The sequence below is a fragment of the Schistocerca americana genome, chromosome 9 (assembly GCF_021461395.2).
Source record: "Schistocerca americana isolate TAMUIC-IGC-003095 chromosome 9, iqSchAmer2.1, whole genome shotgun sequence".
NCBI lineage: Eukaryota > Metazoa > Arthropoda > Insecta > Orthoptera > Acrididae > Schistocerca > Schistocerca americana.
Genome location: NC_060127.1, coordinates 145,939,258 through 145,949,711, shown reverse-complemented (window position 1 = coordinate 145,949,711; position 10,454 = coordinate 145,939,258). Strand labels below are relative to the sequence as shown.

The following is a 10,454-nucleotide window of genomic DNA, read 5'->3' as shown; positions in this document are numbered from 1 at the left end:
GTGATGAAGTGGTACAAGCAAAGGTGAGGTTATGGCATCGTCAAGAAAGTCAAACAATCTACAGTGACGATATAAGCACACTGCTCTCTCATTGGGAGAAACATGTTCGTGGCCAGGATGACTATGTTGAGAAATAAATATGTAGACATGAAGAATAAAGATGCAGAATCTTAATAACGTTGGTTTCATTTAAAAAGCTTTTATGAGTTTTCACAGAAAAAAATTGAAGGAATTACTTTTCAGCACATCCTTGTATTAGCGAACACTGAAAATGGAAGTTAGAGTGCTGTTCAATAAAGCATGTTAAAAGTTTTTACGTTCATAATGTCTCATTCTAGAATTTAATCTTACGTTATTGTGTTAGCTTAATGTGTGACAAGCACACCAAACTAGTTTCACTGCTGCCACTCATATTACCCAACTGTAAGAGGTAGGCAAGCTGATATGTGTTAATATTGTCTACTGCAACAATGGAGGTGACGCGTAATGTAGCTTTGAAATTCTGCTTGTCTCTCAACAAATCTTCAGCTGAAGCCAATGCAGAATTAAGGAAGCCTACAGAGAGCCTGTTACATCCTACAGCAAAGCTTGAGGATGGTTTAAGTTGTTTAAAGAGGGGAGACAATGAATTTCAGAGGAAGGTGGACCTGGCACTCCCGTTACAGATCTTACGGAAGAAAGCATCAAAACTGCTGCTATCACTGCATAAGAGGATCGATGAGTAACATTAGGAAACTTTCTGAAATAATGAAAATTTTATCGGGCACAACCCCAAAAGTCAGTGGACAGGCAAGATGCTGCACCACGATAATGCACAGCCACATATTTCAAGTGTAGTTACTGAATATCCTGCAAAAATCAATATGAAGTGCATCCCTCACCCTCCCTTAAGTCTGAACTTAGCCTCATGCGGCTTTTTTCTATTCGCTAACCTCAAATAACACTTCCGTGTGAACCATTCTCTATCAGCAGAAGCTGTAGTAAAGGCTGCGGACAAGATTACAAAGAACCTTTCAACAAACTGTTTCCAGCATGTCTCTGCACACTGGCAGAAACGCTGGGTCAAGTACACTGCATTTAAAAAATACTTTACTAAACACTCCTCATATAGGGCATAACAGAACGAAAAATGTTTCAGTAAACATAGGCCTGCAAACAAGCTGTTTGGGAGATAATTGCGAATGTGTTGTCAAAGCTGTTTGGGAGATAATTGCAAATGTGTTGTCATAGTTAGTAAATATTTAATTGAAAAGTAAATTTTTCAATTAAGATACCATTTAATTGGACTCAAATTGCATCTGTGGGCACCAGAAGCAAAAAGCTGATATCCTAAGGCAGACCACAATCAATAATGTTTAACCAATAACCACAGAAACAGAGCAAGGTAGCACTTACCTCCTCAATGATTACTGGAAAGTGTATTCGCACCTGATAGTAATAAAGTGTTTCACCACAATCCTTGCCTTTACATATGCGACCAACTCAGTACCTAACTGCTACAGAAGTATTTGGTAACAATATTCCCAGAATTTCACTGTGAAAAACACGCTTTCGGGCAACCACAAAGCACAATAATTTAAATTCTTCTCACATGTTCCATCAGGTCAAATTGTCAGTTCCACATGAAATTTCAGAGAGGAGACACCATTTTCATGTAGTTCACTATATATCATTTGTATTATTGGATACAGTACAGAAATATGTTTACCAACCCATTAAAATACAAAGAGGAAAGTTACTACATCTAACTTCACAACACATCTTCAATGTATGCAGAGTGCAGGATTCCATGTCTCGCTAAAATGGAATCCACTGTGTTCTAGGATTCCATGTCTCGCTACAATAGAATCCACTGTATTCTACAGAAATTTGATTTGTACTGTTCCTCTGTCAAATGGTGTGTCCTACTTTTTAGGAATGCTCGACAACTGCCGATTCGATGGGATGGCAGAAACACATAACTTTCACATTCAATCTCACGGCAATAGGCTATTACTGATGACAGAAGACACTACTCACTGATGGTGCGCACGTGGACGGACTTGGAGAGTTGCTTGGTGTTGCTGTAGAGGGCGCTGCACGTATAGGTTCCCGTGTCTGCCTCACGCAGCTCGGGGATCATCAGCGTCAGAACCTTCTCTCCGGGTGGTGGCAGCCAGTCCACGAAGATGTGTGGCTTCAGGAGGCTGCAGTGAAAAAGAGTTACACATTGTAATGTAACAGCCTTGGCTTACATGTTTAATAAAGAACCTGATACATTCATATCTTTGCACGTTATAACTTGTCATTTCAAGGTTTTGGCATTATTTTATAAATTTGAGAACACAACTGATACTTTAGGTCAGCAATTTAATAATTTCATTCCATTTTGTAGTTAATTATCATAATCAGTGAAACTAGTAAAAAAAAGAGAAAGAAAAAAAAGGTGGTGTGTTGAGTAGTTCATTCTTTGTGTCATAAGTTTTTCATAAATTGCAACTTTGTTAAGTTAATTTCATACTGTATTCGTTGTAAATAACTGAAACCATGTGAGTGAACATTGAACCCTGATACTCAAAAAATAATTTATAACAATAAAAAAAAAGAACGAAAACTAGTATTACAAGCTTGAAATTAGGGAATATTAGTACTGTTTTCTCACAAAACAAATGGACTGTTCTAAAGAATGCAAGAAATTAAATAGGATAACCTACAGCATAATAAACTATGTACAGTTGGTGTGAAATATAACAATTAATCACCAGGCGAATGGTCTACCCTACGGGAGGCCCTAGCCACACGGCATTTCCATTTCCATTGAGCAAATTAGTAAGGAAACTGTCACTTTGGAGAATAGTGCTGCCTTTCCAGCTTCAGTTGAATATTTGCTTGATTAAAATGGTGTTTATCAAAGCACATACGTTTTACATCTATAAATACTGAGTCCTATTTATAGTAGATTATTACCTGCCATGCAGCTTTATATCGAACTTTCTATTTGCCATGTAACTAACGGAGCCTTCTGGCCCCTGAACCTGGACTTTCTTGGTTTTATGTTAAACAGGAACTTATTGATTATCTTACCACCAGAGTAGGTAACTCCATTCTGAGTACTGGGAAACGGATAAAAGCTACATAAAAATTGTTGTTATCTCTTGCATTGTGACTGTGTATATTAAAGTTCATCTGGAACAGACTTTTATTATCAGCAACAAAAGCCAGTAGGGAGTAAATGTACGGGGTATTGAGAGCTAGAATTGCAAGATCCTTAAAAGGACATCTGCATGGTGTATGATTACGTACACAATATTCTTACTGTTTGCTTCTGCTGAGTAAACTCTTTATTTTTCTTTAGGTGCCGTGTCCCAGAAGACAGCTCCATAAAACAACAAGAAGTGAAAATATGCGCAATGTGAACACTCAACCATCTTTAGGTTAATACAACAAGAGATACTTGTAAGGGCATAGCACCTCAAACTGAGCTTCATTAGTTAATTTGTAAGTTTCTTCCATTTTAACTTGTTACCCAACTGGACTCTAAGGAATTTTTCACTGACCTGTATCCATAAAGATGAATCTGTTCAATTTCAGTGAATCCCATCTGATATTATGATATGCACAAGAAGTCTGTTGAACTTTTTTCTTTTTTCATATTTCAACATGGATATGGAGTGTACCCACGTATTGAAGTGAAGCATGGATGATAAATAGTTTGGACGAGAAGAGAATAGAAGCTTTCGCAATGTGATGCTACAGAAGAATGCTAAGATTAGATGGGTAGATCACATAACTAATGACGAGGTATTGAATAGGATTGGGAAGAGGAGAATTTTGTGACACAACTTGACTAGAAGAAGGGATCGGTTGGTAGGACATGTACTGAGGCATGAAGGGAACACCAATTTAGTACTGGAGGGCAGCATGGAGTATAAAAATCTTAGAGGGAGATGAATACACTAAGCAGATTCAAAAGGATGTAGGTTGCAGTAGGTACTGGGAGATGAAAAAGCTTGCACAGGATAGAGTAGCATGGAGAGCTGCATCAAACCAGTCTCTGGACTGAAGACCACAACAACAACAACAACAACATGGATAAGAGAAGTTAACCTTTTTTGTTTAGAAGGCTTCTGATGTTTCAATGAAAGACATTAAAAGCATTTTCTTTAATGTTCTTGGCTATGTTCAAGAGCTGCAGTATTCTGTTATACTATCAGCTGTTTGAACTGTAATTATATTTATTCGATTGCTCTATATATGAATTTACTCTGAAAGAGGCTTTATGAACACATTGGATGTCACTGAAATACCATGGATACCGCTGTGGTCAGATCAGATGCTTCTGGTAATTAGTCATATAAAATTCCCCTTACCAGAAGCATTCACATGCAAACCCTGCTATGTATATTGTGACCAAGTGAGGGACATTGTATCAATCTCACCCATGTGTGAACATCCCCCTCCCCTGTGGGATTTTCGAGAAGGAGACCCCCTTCTGACCATCCAGATTTAGGTCTTCCACGGTTTCCCTAATCGCCGAAGGCAAAGGCTGTGATGGTTCCAGCAAAAGGAGATGGCTGATTTTCTGCCCCAATTCGAGCTTGTGCTCCATCTCCAATGACCCCACTGTCCACATCACATTAAACTCTTAATTTCCTTCCTTGAGTGATCTTTCAAGTTCTGTATTAACACCTTCAACAGAGTGCTTCATACAAAGCTTATCATAACTCTCAAACTATGATATGGTCTTCACATTAATGTCAGGAGTGTTTGTCAGCAACATGCCTGATGTACAATTAATGCTACAGTCTCCACTGTTACTTGGACTCTCTTTTAGTACTGTATGATACTCTTTCAGTGATTCTTCCTGAAAGACACTGAGCACTGCACTGGTTTAAAAGTACTTAATACATCGTAATCACTTCCCCCGAGGGTTCTGAACTGATTACTACCCAGCAATAGGAACTCTCCTGTCTTTTTAAAACTTTTTTTCTCCACTCGGCTTGCACTTTACACTCATTAGAATAATCCAGAACTTCCGGGGATGCCTGAATCTTTTTGTCTTAAGTCTTCAAAGCATTGAAGCTAGTACGGGAGATAGCTTGACTGAAACAAGAAGACTTACAACGTCCCCTGCATCTTTTCACTGATTTTGAAGGCTTCACTGTAATCCAATCTTCTGGCCTAGACCTAACATTACTACTGCAGCTTGCAGCGTACAAAACCGCAAACTCTTCTTGAGCCTTCAGCTCAAAGTTTCATGATAAGCTGCTCTTTTTCCAGTACCGTACAGCTGTAGCGACAATAATTGTATCTCCAGAAGTGACACTCAAAATGGTTCAAATGGCTCTGAGCACTATCGGACTTCTGAAGTCATCAGTCCCCTAGAACTTAGAACTAACTAACCTAAGGACATCACACACATCCATGACCGAGGTAGGATTCGAACCTGCGACCGTAGCGCCTAGAACCGCTCGGCCACCCCGGCCGGCAAGTGGCACTCAGTGAGGCGGCGCAGTGGGCTCGCTTTTGGAAGGACCACTGTTCAAACCAGTGTCTGGCCATCCTCATTTAGGTTTTCCGTCATTTCCCTATATCACTTCTGCCAAATGCCAGAATGGTTCCTTTGAAAGGGCATGGCTGACTTTTTTCACCATCCTTCCCGAATCCCATGGGATCGATGACCGTGCTATTTGGTCCCCTCCCTCATATCAACCGACCAGAAGTGGCTGGCATCATTCCTCATGTACGTTGTACCACCCCACATGAAAATAACGGCGACATTCTTCATAATTACTCCCATTTCTGACGACTTGCAGCAGTCTACGCATTTGTCTAATGTGACAGTCAAAATATTCGGTTAAAATATCTGTTCAAAGAAACATAACATCTAAGGGATTTCTAAACCAAATTTGTTGATACTATGTTTAGGGGCGAGAATTGTCCAGCGACAATTACTTTACATAATTTAGATGTACCGTATGTTTTTCGCTTCAGTACTTTGCGTCACGAAATTTGTGAAAGAAAATGAAAATTATTCACGAAAGATAACCTGCGTCACGAAATTTGTGAAACAAAATGAAAATTATTCACGAAAGATAACCTTATTTACGAGAAAGAGTTAAAATTATTTACTAAATATTACGTTCACATTAGTAAAAGAGGGTTATTTGATCTAATTTGTCGATTCGTGATCTTTTCACGATAAATGCAAATGTTTACTGCCACGAAAATGGAAGTTAGTCCACAGCCACTACACAATCGTGACAAATCGTAATAACTGTCAATTAGATGACAGACAATTAATAGTTCTCTGAAATACTGAAGCTGCACAAAACTGGTAATTGCACAAGTTTACTGATTTTCCGTAATACCGTATTAAATATTATTATAACCTAGCTGTGGTATATAATGATGTTGCGATGTATTTTATCAGTATAAAAGCAACATCTTCTAGATACAGGTATGATACTATTTTTGGAGCCATAAATGCACTAAAATTAAACTTCTGCAACTACGAAATTGAAAACGGAAACGTCTACACTATTATCTAAGTAGTCTGGAAGACACTAATGAGACACTTCTCAAATGCAACAATCACTTGAGATTGTCCATGTTTCAGTATGTACTAGACTGTGGTTTCAGAATGAAGTTATCTAATTAGTTGCAACGAGATTGAGTAAGTAGATGCCTAGTTTAAAATTCTGGTAATTTCCAAGAAGCACAGCCTATCGAACGCGGGGGCTTCGAACGATACATAATATCGAACGGCGAAATACATCGAACGCACGTGTGTCGCGGCGGAGAAAGTGTTTGGTGCGTTGCCAAGGGGGCCTCGTGTAACGTTTAGCGTTGTGAATAGGAATGAGTGAAGCCGTTGTCCGCCCCCGGTAGCTGAGTGGTCAGCGCGACAGACTGTCAATCCTGAGGGCCCGGGTTCGATTCCCGGCTGGGTCGGAGATTTTCTCCGCTCAGGGACTGGGTGTTGTGTCGTCGTAATCATCATCATTTCATCCCCATCGACGCGCAAGTCGCCGAAGTGGCGTCAAATCGAAAGACTTGCACCAGGCGAGCGGTCTATCCGACGGGAGGCCCTCGTCACACGCCATTGCATTGCATTGCAGTGAAGCCGTTTGCAGTCTCGAATCCTGGTACTCCTACCTGTCGAAACTTAATTTCTCTATTGTGTAGTGTGAAATCATGTTTTGATTTCTGTTGGAAATATGGACTACTGCCTAATGACGATTTCAGGAAACGCGTGAACTGTCATGGACACAGCTGTGTGAAACTCAGTAAGAAAGGCGCCGATTCTGATTTCCCATTTCAACTGTACCATGCGCAGTGCCAGAAAGAGACATCGATAAGGAAAAACGCATGTTTCGACAATTGTACGTTGACCGTCGAAAAGAGCATTATTTTAATTTAGTGATGGGTAAGAGACTATACCTTACAAGCGAACGCTTTCGAAAATGAGTTATCGACAAACATTTGTTTGAGACTACTACGGATTCTATCGAGAAGTCTGTTATGTAGTAGTCACGAATGACGGTGTCCCTGTCGGTGGACAAAACAACACATGGATCTTCGGAGGCATTATAAGGGAATCCTGGAAGTGCTTCACAGTTCGAGTATATTCGAGGCCAAGAGAACTTTACTGTTTCTCATAAACCACTTAATCTCGCCAGTTATAACAGACGGCTTTAAGTCCTGAAACAACTTGAATAAAGAAGAACTCCAAGATGAATTTGTCTCTTTGGACGCTTCCTCTGTCGCACACAGAAATCTGTCAAATCATCAATTAAAAGAGAGTGCCGAACGGGAGACAGGGCCGAAGTGTTCCTCTTCCTGTATTTGTGCTTCCGCAGTCTGCGGTTGCGAGAGAAAATTCGATTTCCTGAGACTCTTTCAATATTTCCCAGAGACGTATCCCAAGTGTATCCGAGTTACTGGAAACAAGGATGTGCCTGACGAGTAAAGTAAGTGAAATGACTAGTTTTCTTTGTAACTAATGGTAACTTATTAAACGTTCTTATTTCGTCGTCGTTCACGTCACCACAAAATATAGTATTGATATCCGCCGCCACGAGAATCGCCACGACAGTGTAGATCTTACTGTAACGGCGTGTTCTTTAGGCAACACTTCTTGGAATTTTTGTTACGTGCAAGGCAAGATATGACGTCAGCGGCAGAAATACACCCAACGGGAAGTACCATTGATTGTGAAATATGAAGCACCTTTTCTCTTCATAATCTTTGCATACGCTACGAGATAAATAGCCAACGACCTATATAGATTATATACCTAATTGTGAAAAGGCAAATACACTCCTGGAAATGGAAAAAAGAACACATTGACACCGGTGTGTCAGACCCACCATACTTGCTCCGGACACTGCGAGAGGGCTGTACAAGCAATGATCACACGCACGGCACAGCGGACACACCAGGAACCGCGGTGTTGGCCGTCGAATGGCGCTAGCTGCGCAGCATTTGTGCACCGCCGCCGTCAGTGTCAGCCAGTTTGCCGTGGCATACGGAGCTCCATCGCAGTCTTTAACACTGGTAGCATGCCGCGACAGCGTGGACGTGAACCGTATGTGCAGTTGACGGACTTTGAGCGAGGGCGTATAGTGGGCATGGGGGAGGCGGGGTGGACGTACCGCCGAATTGCTCAACACGTGGGGCGTGAGGTCTCCACAGTACATCGATGTTGTTGCCAGTGGTCGGCGGAAGGTGCACGTGCCCGTCGACCTGGGACCGGACCGCAGCGACGCACGGATGCACGCCAAGACCGTAGGATCCTACGCAGTGCCGTAGGGGACCGCACCGCCACTTCCCAGCAAATTAGGGACACTGTTGCTCCTGGGGTATCGGCGAGGACCATTCGCAACCGTCTCCATGAAGCTGGGCTACGGTCCCGCACACCGTTAGGCCGTCTTCCGCTCACGCCCCAACATCGTGTAGCCCGCCTCCAGTGGTGTCGCGACAGGCGTGAATGGAGGGACGAATGGAGACGTGTCGTCTTCAGCGATGAGAGTCGCTTCTGCCTTGGTGCCAATGATGGTCGTATGCGTGTTCGGCGCCGTGCAGGTGAGCGCCACAATCAGGACTGCATACGACCGAGGCACACAGGGCCAACACCCGGCATCATGGTGTGGGGAGCGATCTCCTACACTGGCCGTACACCACTGGTGATCGTCGAGGGGACACTGAATAGTGCACGGTACATCCAAACCGTCATCGAACCCATCGTTCTACCATTCCTAGACCGGCAAGGGAACTTGCTGTTTCAACAGGACAATGCACGTCCGCATGTATCCCGTGCCACCCAACGTGCTCTAGAAGGTGTAAGTCAACTACCCTGGCCAGCAAGATCTCCGGATCTGTCCCCCATTGAGCATGTTTGGGACTGGATGAAGCGTCGTCTCACGCGGTCTGCACGTCCAGCACGAACGCTGGTCCAACTGAGGCACCAGGTGGAAACGGCATGGCAAGCCGTTCCACAGGACTACATCCAGCATCTCTACGATCGTCTCCATGGGAGAATAGCAGCCTGCATTGCTGCGAAAGGTGGATATACACTGTACTAGTGCCGACATTGTGCATGCTCTGTTGCGTGTGTCTATGTGCCTGTGGTTCTGTCAGTGTGATCATGTGATGTATCTGACCCCAGGAATGTGTCAATAAAGTTTCCCCTTCCTGGGACAATGAATTCACGGTGTTCTTATTTCAATTTCCAGGAGTGTATTTGTGACAAGAAGGAATACGAATGTCATTGCTCCTCATTTCACTCGCAGCAGTGTAAGCCTGCCTAACTATATATTCGGAAAAAAAGGAACAGCCAAATATTTATTTCGTGCTTAGTTTTGTAATGAGACGGAAATGTGAACACCTGATATTGCACAATATACTTGTATTACACTCATAAGAAAGTTACAGCATATGTTAACAACGCTAAAACGACGAAGGGAAAAAAGCCCTACATGTAACACGACGCGGCCTTACACCCTGAAGTCTGCAAAGCACGATTTTATATTCTGCAATCCACGATTTTATATGCGCTAGGCCACGGCTTCCCAACATTTTCAGCAGGTGGACCCCTTCTTCAGTCGAAAATCCATGGCCATGGCAGACTCCTAGTCAGTCAAGAACACAGTAACTTTAAATTTCAGAGCGAAACCCATGGGAACTGAAAGCTTATTAATGCAAGTTCCATGTTCCCGATGACCCCCCCCCTCCCCCCCCCCCCCGCCCCCCGAAGTATCAATAGTCTTTGGTTTAGAGATGAATGAAAACAACTTGAAGGTCAAAAATCGACTTATGAAATAGGTAGTGCACTGACAAAGCAAGTTTAACATTTAATGATGCCTGGGACCGCGTAAGTGCCAGCGAGCGCTGTGATTGGTCGACAAAGCTCGCTCCGCGCATGCGTAAGAGGTGTGAGCCGGCGCACAAACGACCCCCGTATTGTTGCGAAA

General features: G+C 42.6%; 1 protein-coding gene across 4 annotated transcripts in view; it reads right to left on the bottom strand.

The window, feature by feature from the left end:
• LOC124551302 (fasciclin-2) overlaps nucleotides 1–10,454 on the bottom strand; it is a 913,050-nt gene that overhangs the window by 133,252 nt on the left and 769,344 nt on the right. For all 4 annotated transcript variants that reach the window (XM_047126311.1, XM_047126312.1, XM_047126313.1 and 1 more), the window contains exon 4: nucleotides 2,020–2,186. In XM_047126311.1, coding sequence (XP_046982267.1) covers nucleotides 2,020–2,186 — 167 coding nt within the window. The remainder of the gene's footprint in view (nucleotides 1–2,019; nucleotides 2,187–10,454) is intronic.